Raw genomic sequence first — 14,896 nt, forward strand, 5'->3', positions numbered from 1 at the left:
CTTTTTACAATTTGGTCCCTAAGTACAATTCTTCACCAACTTCTAGAAACCATACAAATGCAACATCTAGTCTTCTCATCATCTTCTCCTTCCAGCACTCGGGTCACTACCTTACTCTCCTGCATCCTGAACTTCTCAAAAGTCTCACAACTTCTTTGGAAACAGTTCTTTGGTCATACATAAAATTTGAGGTAAGGTATTCTCACTGACTGATCCATCACTGCCATTTCTCATACAGCTTACTTCTACCCCTTACCACTCTACATAGGATATTTGTATAAACAGATCCCCTCTCTTTTAATGGTATTGCTACATTTTGATATTCAACGTTGTCTTTGGAATATTGTGTGCATTGTATTTCTTTTACTAATTTTTTATACTATATCTTTGACTTTGTACAATATCAAGGGAGGTTTTGTTGCTATATAAATAAATAGTATTTTTTAGATTTTCATTTGTTGAGAATTAATGTCTAAGTCAGTCTAAAAAGTTAGCTAGGGTAGATCAGCAATCACTTATGCGATCCCATTTAATAAAGTGGAACTAAACTCTCTCGATCAACAGTAACTTTTTGTAATCCTTATGCTGCTAGCCTTAGTAATATATAGATATAAAGATATATTATATTTACTTGTTGCCTGTGTAAATTGTACTGTGAATGTGAGAGATTTTCTAGGGTGTGATCACAAGGACAGATGGATTCCAGGAAGTAAATGCTAGATGAAAAATTTGCCCTTATTCAAGATGGCCACTGCTAGAAATGCTAGGGGTGTATTTTTCAAAGTGATTTCTCAGCAAAATAAAGCATGGAAACATGGATGGATGGGTGAGTTTGTTTAGAAAATTCAAAATTAAATAAATAGCGCTTCCGGTTTTTCATGCTCAGATACAGCTAAGTCCACTTAAGTGTGCAAAAAAGAGAACTTGTTTCTGCTTAGTAAGCTGTATTTAAATTAAATTCAGGCAATGCATTGTAACCAGTTCCAGACTGGGCCAATTCTGACATTACTCTCCTACATATCAATAAAATTATTATTTTTTTGCTAGAAAACTACCCACAAGCATTATGTATTTATAAGCAGAAGCCATAGTGAATAAAATGCAGGGTGTTGCATATTTTTTATGTCAGATGATATTTGCGTTGCGGATTTTCAAATGCAAATTTTGGGGGGAAAAAATAGAAATTAATTTAAATGTAATAATATACTCACTTGTTTGGTAAAATATAAAAGATGATTTTACGCTGAGTAAAGAGATACTGAACATGTCAGGCCCCATACACACGATAGAATCCATCCGCTGAAAAATCCCAGCGAATGGGTTTCAGCGGATAGATCCTATGGTGTGTACACTCCAGCGGATCTGTTTCCGCGGATATTTATCCCCTGGGATGGATTTCCAGCGGATAAATATTTGATGACATGCTATCAAATCTATCCGCTGGAATCCATCCCAACGGATGGATCCGCTGGTCTGTACAGACTCACCGGATCCATCCGTCCGAAGGGATCCCCCGCATGCGTCGTAATGATTCGACGCATGCATGGAATTCCTTATATGACAGCGTCGCGCACGTCGCCGCGTCATAATCGCGGCGACGGCGCGACACGTCATCGCCAGAGGATTTCGGCACGGATTTCGATTCGATGGTGAGTACACTCCATCGCATGGAAATCCGCGGAAATCCTTGAGAGGATTTATCCGTGGAAACGGTCCGCTGGACCGTATCCGCGGATAAATCCTCCCGTGTGTATGGGGCCTTACACTTTAAAATTGTGTCTGCCTGTGGAACTGCGCCAAAACGACGGTACCTAAAAATCTACATAGCCAACACTTCAAATGTCTTCAAAGGTTGCCCATTTAGAGTTACAGAGGAGCTCTGGTGCTAAAATCATTTCTCTTGCTCTGAGGTTCATGGTGATACCTCCCATGTGGGGTGTGATCGCTGTTTACATATGTGTGAGGGACCTATGTGCATATTCACATTTTCATGTGACCATGTGGGGGAACAGGGCTCTTTCAATTTTATTGTTTATTTTATTAAAAAAAAAAAATTACACTGCATCTTTCATTTTTTTCTGAATCTCTTTTATTGCTATCATAAGGGATGCACAACAAACCTCATTATAGCATGGGTCATGACAGGCCCTCTTTATAGAGAGATTATGGCTCTGTTAGACCCCATATTTTTCCTCTGACCTCAAAAAGCATCTGATCAAATGAAAATCAGTTTGATGCTTGTTCAAGCTGGTAATGGCTTGTTTACATAGGACTATAACCGGAAGTGGCAAAATCCTTGTTTCTGGTTTCTGACATAAAACAGTGGTAGGAACAACATCAGTTCTTCTCACTGTGTCCCACCGGTCGTATCCTTATCAGGCTCCTCGATTGCACAGGAGAGCCCAGTAAAGGTAGCAATGGGAAGGGGTGGGACTCCCATCCACCGCCTGTAAAAGTAAGCTAGCAGCTTCTTAGCTGCAAGGATTACTTTTACAATGAAGGAAATCGCTGGCCCTAAGAAATTATATATTGGTCATCGCTGCAGTGATGACTGAGAGATCAACTTTCCAATCCAGTGATGTATTGTTACGTCGCTGGACGGGAATCGGTTACACTTCAAATCTAAAAGACTATGGGGTAGATTCACATACAAATAGATCAGCGCAGCGTATGTGAGATACGCTACGCCGCTGTAACTTACATTAGGCCGGTTCGAATCCCCAAAGAATTCCCCATAATATACACCGGAAAAAGCCGACTAGAGACGACGTAAGAGAATGCGACGGCCGCGCGTATGTTCGTGGATCGTTGGAAATAGCTCATTTGCATACCCGACGCGGAAAACGACGTGAACGCCACCCAGCGGACGCCGAAGTATTGCATCTTAGATCCGAAGGCGTACGAAGACGTACACCTGTCGGATCTAACCCAGAAGCCGTCGTATCTTGTTTTGAGGATTCAAAACAACGATATGGCGCGGGAAATTTGAAAGTACGTCGGCGTATCAGTAGATACACCGGCGTACTCACTTTGTGGATCTGCCCCATTGATTCATTATTAAACAAAATAGCATTTATCATCGAATTCATTTTAGGTAAGAAGTATCCTTAAACTTTTAATGTGATGTGGAAAACCCACGACCCATGTGCGTTTCCTGCACCGTGTTCAAATTGCACTGCCCTTGCGACCTGCAGTAGGTGTCAGTGCAAATTTAACGACACTCCAAACACAGGTCACAAACGCAGTGCGTTTTCTGGCACAGGATCGCATTATACAAAAGGACCATGCAATCTGGTTGCAGTGCATTTATAAAATTGAAGCATGCACGTCTTTGTGGTGCGATTTAAGCCCACTGAAAATAAATGGGCTCAAATCGCACTGCACTGAACCACATGTAAATTGCATAGGAAACTGCAGTGTGGATCAGGGTTTAGTCAACAAGTGTGAGGTAAGTGCAATGTGCATAATGCTTTCCATGGTCTAATGTTTTAGCCAAAATCTGACTGGTTACTACGGGCTACTATAGCTTGTTTGTTTTTGTTGCTGTTTGCATCACCCTATTATATAAAAATGGTACTGAATTAGTTTACTAAACTGTTGGATCTGTTAATAATGAAGCAACCAACCTGATCCAAGCTATATTTTTTTCTATTGCAGGTTATAATATAAAAGAAAGAAAAAAATGGCTTCCCTTGGAAACACCTCCACTTTTCTTTTCCTCTGCCATAAAACACCCCAAAAAACAGCATGGAATTTCACTGCGTAACACATATCTACTGTCTTTTAATGTCATTTTACATAATATTTATTGAAGATCACACCATTTTCCACTAATAGGTGAGAAAGCAATCTGCTTTATGTTACTGTCAGGATACTGAGATCCTTCTATTCCCCCAGTGGGTTTGATAGTTTCCAGCTTCCAAAGATCTCCCTCCACCTCAAAGTATTAACACCCCCCATACACAAAGAGCTTAGCATTTATAAACCAGCAACTGCCAGGGTTGGGGAGGGGGAAGACCTGGGCCTTTTTATTTTGATGGGAAAATAAATACCTTCCATAGCAACACTCTACGCTCCCCTAAATATTATGGCAGTGAGAAGAAAATTCACTCACGAGGACAAGAGCTCTGCATACTGAACACAGAATGAAAAGCAAGAAAATACACTTTTCTGTAAGCAAACACATAATCGGTATTCATACAACAGCAATATAAAAGCAAGCCTTCATTCTTTCTAATATAAACAATACTTTATGGATGCACCTTATTCCTACAGACTGTAATCCTAGGAAAACCAAAATGAATAGGAGCCAAATAGAACAGATAGACTTATTTGCTTGCCTAGACAACAAAGGTGTGCAAAATTCAAACGCCTACAATAACCAAATTGATTTTTACCTTTCATAGTTTACATTCATTATGACAATGAAACATTATTGAAGACTAGTTGTTAAGCGCTACTGCACTTCATATATTATTGGGAAAGAATTTTCAAATGCTACTATTGAATAAATATAGCACATAATAATTATACTGCAAATAGATCTCTTCTGCAAGGCAGAATGTACAAACTTTCCCAACCCTGACTAATAAACGGTCCATGATTTCCACACTGGACCAAGAACAAGTGTATATTTATAACATTTTAAAAGAACATTATGTGTTATTTCTTCACCTGTAGTACAGCAAAGTCAAGCAGTGAATGAAGACATACAGTAGTTGATTAAATTGAACTAGAACATTACATTCCAGTTTCTTGATGTACAGTGCAAATATCCAAGATATGTCCTGATGCTGGTTAGGAAAGTACAGTGTTAGGAAAAAAGGAAAAGTATAATGTTTACTAGAGAAATCATCATTTGAGTTATCGAGGTCGGGAATACCTCATGACAGTGGTGGCTATTGATATAGCAGGATTTAATTTAGGCCCCTGACATAACCAAACGGTCATACATAATAAGGATTGGATGCAATCCTAATGAAAGCTATCAGAGACAGCAAACATGCAACAGGAGTTTATTAAAGACTATGGGCATACTACAGGAGATGGTCAGAAACTATGGGCATATTACAGGAGATGGTCAGAGACCATGGGCATACTACAGGAGATAGCCAGAGACTTTGGGTATACCATAACTACACAAGAAGGTCAGAGACTATGGGCATACTACAGGAGATGGTCAGAGACTAAGGGCATACTACAGGAGATAGCCAGAGACTTTGGGTATACCACAACTACACGAGAAGGTGAGAGACTATGGGCATACTACAGGAGATTGGCAGAGACTATGGGTATACTACCAGGGATGGACGGAGATTATGGGCATACTACAGGAGATGGTGAGAGACTATGGGCATACTACAGGAGATGTCAGAGACTATGGGCATACTACAAGAAATGGTCAGAGACTATGGGTATACTACAGGAAATGGTCAGAGACTATGGGCATACTACAGGAGATGGTCAGAGATTATGGGCATACTACAGAAGATGGTCAGAGACTATGGGCATACTACAGGAGATGATCAGAGACTATGGGCATACTATAACTACACGAGAAGGTCAGAGACTATGGGCATACTACAGGAAATTGGCAGAGACTATGGGTATACTACAGGGGATGGGCAGAGACTATGGGTATACTACAAGAAATGGTCAGAGACTATGGGCATACTACAGGAGATTGGCAGAGACTGTGGGCCAGATTCACAAAGCACTTGCGCCGTCGTATCTCGAGATGCACAGGCGTAATTGAAAAACGCGCCGCGCGTATCTTTGCGCCATATCCTTAAAACGAGATACGCCTGAAATCCATTTTTTTCCGTCCTACCTAAAAAAATTACACCGGCGCTTCTTCGAGCGCAAAATACGCTAGACACACCACTGTTTTGATAGGCAAAGATGCAAATGAGGGAGATACGGCGATCCACAAAATTAGGTATGTGCGGCATAGGCTACGCCCTGTGCGCATCTGTTAGTTTCCAGGAGTAAATTTACACTTTATAAAAGGTGCCTTAACTTTGCTCCAGCCGTGTAAATGTCAGCTAAAGCAACACCATTAAGGAAGAGCTGAGCACACACACTTGCAGGACAACAATCTGTATGCCAACATGCCAGGGGCATCCATGCTCAGAGCTATACTAGTGACTTTAGTAACCGAGGGTACCCCCTCTTCTGAGGGAACAGCAGTCAGGAGACGCCTAAAGGATGCATCTTTGCACAGTAAACACACACCTTAATCATGTCACAATGAGAATGCATGCATGCACACCCACTGTGGTCCCTAGCACAGACACATCACATGCACATCTAATTGGATTAGATCCAAGTACCCCCAATGGTACTTGGGAGCAGCAACGCCACGCCACGCCACGGCTCCAATTATGTCACTGTGCATTCATACACCATTCACATGGACCTGGGATCACTTCTCCCTGGTCCTGGGGATCCCTAATCCACCAAAACTGAGGGTGACACCCTTTTTCACCAGGAATGTCACTCCCACATTCACACATCATTCACACACATAAACCAAATCATAATCACAGTATAATTTAAAAAATAATAAAAATAAAAAAACAAAAGTACCCCCAAACTTAACAGCGGTGGCGTGAGCTACGCCTGGGCCGGCCATGGGCACGGGCACGGCCAACCAGGGGAGACTCCTGGGGGGGGGAAGCAGGGGAAGGAGGAGCCTCCCCTGGTGACTGTCCTCCTGCTGGCGTGCCCTCCAAGGCCACTGCTATCCTGTTCAGACTCAGTGTGAGGGCTGCCGTATTGGCCTGGACAGCCCGGGTGTTGTCGTGGACAGCCTGGGTCAGGGCACTCACCTCCTGGGCCACGCCTGTTGTTGCGGTCTGCAGGTCACCAAAGCATGTGATGACCGCCAAGGAGTTTGTGGCCACATCAGTGAGTGATTCCTTAATTGAGCCCAGGCTGTCCTCCATCTGGGTCAAAGTCCGGTTGATGTGACCCAGATGGCGGGTCTGAAGGGCATGGTCCCTCTGCAGATTGGCCCGGCAGACACTCGGCCACCCCCCTGGTCTTATGGGTAGCCTTCCTGCCTGCAGCTGAGTCTTGTGGCCTGGGAGGAGGGGAGAGAGAGACCCTTGTGGGGGAGGCCTGTTGGGGGAGGAGTGGGAGGGGCTACCCCTAATGGTGGCCTGACTGCTGCCAGCCTCAGGGGTAGCCTCAGGGGGAACCACATCCGAAGCCAAAAGGATTTCCCTGGCAATGTCCATATCTTCATCCTCATCCTCCTCCCCCTCAACCTCCTCCTGAGGTGAGGTGTGGCCACTCCCCTCCCCTGGGGACTCCTGCCCTTCTTGGTGCTCTTCTGCAGCCTGTTGTCCTGGGGATGGTGTAGCAGCCTGGCCTGATGGCCCAGCAATCTCCTGGCCATCTGTGGAGGACACAAAACATTCACAGGTTGGAGGATCCACACACTTGGCACAAATTCCCTTCCCCCACCCACACATGCTACTCACCAGATAGAAAAAACAAAAAATTACCTGTCCTCAAAGGATCATCAGAGTCAAAGCCAGGCAGGCCCACCACCTGCTGGCTATGGAAGCACCGGGCCACTGCCCACTCCTCCTCAGTCAGCCTGACGGAGCAGGGTGGTCCTCCTCCAGTGCCCCTGGCATGGGCACTTATCTTGGCCATCTTGTCACGGACCAGGCTCCTGAGATCATTGATCTTCTTGGATATCCCACTGGGGGTCCTCGTCTCCCCCCCTCCCGCATTGATCTCATCAGTAATTCGCTGAAGGATCTCCTTCCTCCTGGCCGGGGTGGTGTCCCGGCTCTCAGGGCCATGCAAAAAACGCCCGAAATGGGTGATGGCCCTAGCAAGTATCTGCTTTTCTCTCACAGAAAAATTCAACTTCCTGCGCTTCGGTGCCATAACACCCAACACTCAGCACCAAACACAACAAACAAACACAAATACTCACAGAACAAACACACACAAAAAGGCACAGAACAAACACACACAAAAATCAAACCACACAAGCAGACAGCTAATACAAATTCAAAAACAAACACCGAAAAAACAAACAGAAAAAACAAACAGAAAAAACAATCAGAAAAAACAATCAGAAAAAATACACAGCTACTACAATCTACTACTCCTCCAAATCTTTTATCTGAGGCCCCATACACACCATAGAATCTATCCGCAGATAAATCCCATCAAATGGGTTTCTGCGGATAGATCCTATGGTGTGTACACGCCAACGGATATTTATCCGCAGATAAATCTCCCCTGGAATGGATTTCCAGCAGATGGATATTTGCTGACATGCACAACAAATCCATCTGCTGGAATCCATTCCAACGGATGGATCCGCTCGTCTGTACAGACTTACCGGATCCATCCGTCTAAAGGGATTCCCCGCACGCGCCGTAATGATTTGACGCATGCGTGGAATTCCTTATATGACAGCGTCGCGCCCGTCGCCGCGTCATAATAGCGGCGACGGCGCGACACGTCATCGGCAGAGGATTTCAGCGCGGATTTCAATGCGATGGTGTGTACACGCCATCGCATAGAAATCCTCTGAAATCTTAGAGAGGATTTATCCGCGGATACGGTCCGCTGGACCGTATCTGCGGATAAATCCTCTCGTGTGTATGGGGCCTAACACTACACTCGCCAACACACACCAACAGACGACAGAGCAAAAGCAACTTGCTTTAGGAAGGGAAAAACAGGGATGTACTTTTGCAAGGGAAGTGCTTTTGTCTGGGGCTATTTATACACAGGGTGATTCTCAAACTAAGTACGCTTGGCCTTTTACCTATCTCACTGATTGCGCCGAGCCGAGTTCTAAGCATGCCCAGTGAGGTGCAGATTCGTGCGCGCATGCGCAGTACGGCAGGCCCTTCATTTGCATGGGGTCACGGCTCATTACAATGGAGCACGCCCACTTCCTTCCCACTTGCAATAACCCCGCCTTACGCCTCGGGATTTAAGTTACGCTGGCGCAAATTTGGGCGCAAATGCGCTGTGGATACAGCACTTACGACACAAAATTAAGGCGCCGTAACTTAAATGACATACAATTGGAGTAACTTAATTTGCGCCGCTCTACGTGAATCTGGCCCTATGGGTATACTAGAGGAGATGGTCAGAGACTATGGGCATACTACAAGAAATGGTCAGAGACTATGGGCATACTACAGGAGATGGTCAGAGACTATGGGCATACTATAGGAGATGGTCAGAGATTATAGGCATACTACAGAAGATAGTCAGAGACTATGGGCATACTACGGGAGACGGTCAGAGACTATGGGTATACTACAGGAGATGGTCAGAGACTATGGTATATTACAAGAGATGGTCAGAGACTTTTGTTATACTACAAGAAATGGCCAGAGACTATTGGTATAGTGTAGAAGATGGTCAGAGACTATGGGCATACTACAGAAGGTTAGAGACCATGGGTATACTACAAGAGATGGTCAGAGACTTTAGGCACACTACAGGAGATGGTCAGAGACTATGGGCATACTACAATAAATGCATCAGATGGTCAGAGACTATGGGCATACTACAGAAGAAGGTCAGAAACCATGGACTTTGGGCACACTACAGGAGATGGTCATAAACTTTGGGCATACTACAGGAGATAGTCAGAGACTTTGGGTAAATCCTCCTAGACGCGCTCCTATGGGGAATGAATTTGGCGCAGTACAAATCCTGTATTATATCAAATCAAATACTACTAGAGATGATCAGAGACTACAGGCATACTACAGGAAATGGTCAGAGACTATGGGCATACTACAGGAGATGGTCCGAGACTACAGGCATACTACAGGAGACGGTCCGAGACTATGGGCATAATACAGGAGATGGTCGGAGACTATGGGCATACTACAGGAGATGGTCAGAGACCAGAGCAATAAAAACCTGACAAAGGTTTAAAAAAACTATTTATACAATTGCATGTGTACTCTTTCAGGGTATTACTTGTGACGATACAGATAAACAAATACACTTTTCTTCTTATTAGCCTGGGTTAGTTATAAAAAAACATTTATACCGCTGCATAGAAACTGCAAACTGCTTACAGGAAAGAATATTTGTTGGCTCTATCCTGCAGTCATTGCTTTCCCTTGTCTATGCTCCAGACACAAGCACTAGGGAACTTTATCTGTCCTTTCCTGCAAGGAACTGGCTGACAACATTTAGTTTTATAATTAAGCACTATGTCCTATGGCACAGCACAGCTCCTTCACGTGTTTACATTAACACGGCTTTTATTTGAAGATGTCCAGAGGTAGCATCAAATAATGAGGCAGCAAGCATATCCCCTGTAGAGTAGTCAGCTTTGTAACTATTTATTGCTCTGAAAAATGTTAAAGTTATCCCCTAATATACACTAGTTATACTTTTCTTATTTGTATGATAACACTGATACTGAACAGGTAAAGAAAGAGTGATGGAGAGTATGCACATGTTTAAAGCTAGTCACACATGGATTCAAATTTGGCCAGTTCTGAAGGTACCGGATGAATTTCAATCCATGTATGGGCACCCTGGTTGTGCACAAGTCAATCTATGACCGACTGTGTACAACCAGCCTGTCAGGTTTTTCCAGACTGATTAGTGCAGCCGGCTATAGCTGGCAACACTGATCATTGTGTTCTGCTGACAGGAAAGACCTGCACTCCCCACCAGCAGAACACAATAGCGCTGCACGAGGGATTTCCCCATCAACACTGACTGTGTTCAATTTTGTCTCTTAATGCAGTGCCCCTCTGTCTGTGTTTTATTTAAAAAAAATCCTCCTTTACCATATTTCACCGCGGCTCCTGGCACTCATATAAACAGCCTTCATGGGCGTCCGCTGAAATTTTTTCAGGGAGGGGCGCTTTGGCAGCGGCGATACACAGTCGCATTTAACCCTTTCTTCAAACGCTAGCGGGGGTTAAAAGCGCCCCGCTAGCGGCCAAATAGTGCAGCTAAAACAATGATAAAGCGTCACTTTACCGATAACGCGGCCAGCTGGCAGTGTGAAATAGCTCTTGAGATAATTCAGCTTCACTCCATGCCCATATAAATATAGCATAGAGAATGTACAGAACCCCCTTCAGCACAGATGGACCCCACCTTCAGCACAGACTCCTCCTTCAGCACAGACCCCTCCATTCAGCACAGATGGACCCCCAATTCTGCACAGACCCCCCCATTACGCACAGACCCCTCTATTCAGCACAGATGGAGCCCCTTTAAGCACAGACCCCCCTTCAGCACATACCCCCCTTCAGCACATACCCCCCTTCAGCACAGACCCCACTTCAGCACAGATGGACCCCCAATTCAGCACAAACCCCCCTCCCCCATCCCATTCAGTACCTCAGATCAGCCATCAGCACAGGCACAGCAGGTTCCCTCCCCCTGTGTACACATAAACACTGGAGATGAGGCAGCTTCACTCTGCTCGCTGTGCCTGTGTGACATCCAACCCGGGACCGTTTAGACAGCCCGTGGTCGCAAAACTCTTCAACACCTTCTCGATTTTCCAGGGGGGGTCAATTTCCCCCCCTTGCCCTATGGAGCGGACGCCCATGACGGCCTTGTCTCCTCTCTGCCTGTCTGACAGAAGCAGCAGGAAGGGCCGTGATTTCCCCGCTGATGTCAGTGGAACACGAGGAGGAGAGGAGACAAGGCCGGTCACGTGATTGCCGGGAGCCACCTTTGAAATACGGTAAAGGAGGAGTTTTTTTTAAATAAAACACAGAGACAGGGGGGCACTCGCTGTCACTCAATACCGAGAGGTGGGAGGGATGGGGGTGCACAAAGGAGACACAGACACGGACAGCAGGCTGCGGATGACGGAGGTAGGTACTTTGACCACGGTGTCAGGGCTCAGCAGCTATGATACACCGTGGTCAGTTTACAGAGGGGAGGGGAGAAGCTGGCAGGATCAGACAGGTTTTTTGGGTGTTACAGGGGTCCAAATTACACAGCACAAGCTATGATGTATAAAATGCTTTAACCACTCCCTGCCCATAGCAGATTGACGGCCGAGCGATGGTTCTGATATCCTGACTGGGCATTATATGAAGTCCCGACTGGGGGTGCGCAGCGCGTTGATCTGAGGTGTTGTGTATCAGTCTGACACACTGCATCTCCGATCGTGATATGGAGTGTCTGACAAAGGCTTCTTACCACGTGATCAGCTGTGACCAATCACAGCTGATCATTGTGTGAACCAGGAAGTGCCAGTAAACAGCATTCCTAGGTTTGCACTGACAGGGAGAGATGATCGACGTCTCTCCCTGTCAGAAGGGGGGTCTGTGCTGATAATCAGCACATTGATTATCAGCACAGCCCCCATCAGATGTGCCCATCAGCTTCCAATCAGTGCCCATCAGCTGCAAATCAGTGCCTCATCAATAACAGCTGTCAGTGCCAATGAAAGTGCCAATCGGTGCCCACAACAGTGCCAATTAGTGCTGATCACAGTGCCAATCAGTGCCCAGCAGTAACAACTGTCAGTACCTCATCATCAGTGCTGCCCATCAGTGCAACCTATGAGTGCCCATTAGTGCCACCTATCAGTGCCCATGAGTGCTGCATATCAGTGCCGCCTATCAGTGGCTATCAATTCTACATATTAGTGCCTCCTCATCAGTGCCGATTCATCAGTGCCGCTTCATCAGTGCCGTCTCCTCAGTGTCCGTCAGTGAAGGAAAAAACAACATTTTCTGACAAAAATAAATAAATACATTTGTGTGCCGCAATATCACAGTCCCACTATAAAGTTGCTGATCGCTGCTATTACTAGTAAAAATAAATAAAATAATATCCCATAGTTTTAATATACGCTTATTGGGATTTTTTACCAAAAATATGTAGCAGAATACATATTGGCCTAAATTGATGAAGAAATTCGATTTTTTCAATTTTTTTTATTTGATGTGTTTTAAAGAAGAAAAAAAAAGATTATTATTTTTCAAAATATTTTTTTGTTTATAGCGAAAAAAAAAATAAAAACCGAAGGAGGTGATCAAATACCACCAAAACACAAAATATATATTTGGGTACAGCGTCGCAGGGATGCGCTTTTGTCAGTTTAAGTAACACAGTGCAGTATCGCAAACAATGGCCTGGTCAGAAAGGGGGTAAAGCCATTTGTAGCTAAAGTAGTTAAAAAACAGTGACTCTACCCTGTTGGCTGACAGCAGGGATGAGTCACTGGTTGTTAGTACACCAGCGGGTTTCGGCTCCTTAACAACCAATGACTAATTTCTGCTGGCTGACAGCAAGGATGAATCAGCATGCAGTAGTACCAAAAACGCATTAAAATGCAACCAAATCGGACTACATAAAGGCACTGAAAATCGTATCAATTGTGTAAATCTAGCCTTGAGGATGAGCATTTGTTTGATACAAACAAACCCGGAAGTCAGCTGTCATTTCTGAGCTGCATGCAGGAGACTGCCTGCACTCCAGCTGATGTACACAATGGGGCAGGATACTCATGACATCATTGACAAAATATGGCCCAGGAATGACAGCTGTTTGAACCTGAACCGGGTTTGCAACAAGCACAAGAATACCTAGTCACAGTGAACGCTGCAAAACTGCAGCAGTTTTGTCGCATCCTACCTTACCTGTATAAGATTAGCTGCAGGAGTCCGACGCTTCTCAAAATGTTTCTGTCTGTGTTGTTCTTGAACTTTTAGGGCAAACCCTGAACCCAGAATCCCCTGTAAAACAAGAAAATAGTCCTAATATAAGGTGGGGGAGGGAAAGCAATTTGAACTGCCACACCTATTGGACTGTGAAAGACCTGATAAGTTAGCGTTCATTTAATATATAATTATACCTAATTTGTATATTGTATATAATTGGTTGAAATATTTAAATAACACATTAACGTTTTTTGCTCAGGTTAAGAGACTATATAAAGGTTTTAAATGCGTCATCAGTTTGACAGTCAACAGGGACAGCAAGAGGAGAAGATTGGCCTTTAGGTTATTACCTATTGAGCAGAAAGCTTTTAATTCCTTGGGTTTTCATTTTGAGGGGCATTATTTTTTCGATAAGTGTCTCCCTATGGGGTGTTCGTTATCTTGCAGATATTTTGACATTTTCTCTTCCTTTTTAGAATGGGTTGTTAGTTACCGTACCGGTTCTTGAAATTTGATACATTATTTTTATGATTTTCTTTTTATTGGTAGGGCGGATTTGGGTGATTGTCAATATATTTTTACGAATTTTCTGGTTATTTGTAGTATTTTCGGTATTCCTTTGGCACAAGAAAAATCTTTTTTTCCCAAAGACTTGTTGAGATTTCTTGGGTATCTCTATTGAAACTGTGGCGATGGAGTTTTTTTTGCCTCAAGACAAAGTTTATAGGTAGCATACTCTGATTGATTTAGTTTTATCTGAAAAAAAGGTCACTTTAAAAACCCTCCAATCATTGTTAGGGTTATTGGCATTTGCTTCTCGTGTTATCCCAATTGGCAGGGTTTTTTCGAAGCGTTTGTATCGTTCGATTTAGGGTGTTTCTTCTCCTTTTCATTTTATACTTATTTCTCTATCTTTGCGAGAGGATTTGCTTGTGTGAAAAAAAATGGTCTTCATTTAATGGCTGCTCTTTGTGGAGGAAGCCTTTTTGCTCTTCATCCGCTCTAAATTGATTTACTGACGCTTCTGGCTCTTTTGGCTATGGTGCGATTTGGCAAGGTCACTGGTCCGCTGGTTTATGGCCTACTTCTTGGAGAGAGAAAGGTTTTACTGGTAATACCGTTTTGTTGGAAATATTTCCGATTTTGATTTCTTTCGAGCTTTGGGGTTCTCATTTTTGCAATCAGAATATTCTGCTGCATTCCGATAACATGGGTGTAGTTTTTGCAATACATTGCCTGTCGTC

At 44.1% G+C, this 14,896-nt stretch overlaps 1 protein-coding gene across 2 annotated transcripts in view; it reads right to left on the bottom strand.

The window, feature by feature from the left end:
* Positions 1-14,896, bottom strand: part of KCNQ4 (potassium voltage-gated channel subfamily Q member 4) — a 284,528-nt gene that overhangs the window by 36,908 nt on the left and 232,724 nt on the right. For both annotated transcript variants that reach the window (XM_040337092.1, XM_040337091.1), the window contains exon 7: positions 13,632-13,727. In XM_040337092.1, coding sequence (XP_040193026.1) covers positions 13,632-13,727 — 96 coding nt within the window. The remainder of the gene's footprint in view (positions 1-13,631; positions 13,728-14,896) is intronic.

Source organism: Rana temporaria, chromosome 2 (genome assembly GCF_905171775.1).
Source record: "Rana temporaria chromosome 2, aRanTem1.1, whole genome shotgun sequence".
In the NCBI taxonomy this organism is placed as follows: Eukaryota; Metazoa; Chordata; class Amphibia; order Anura; family Ranidae; genus Rana; species Rana temporaria.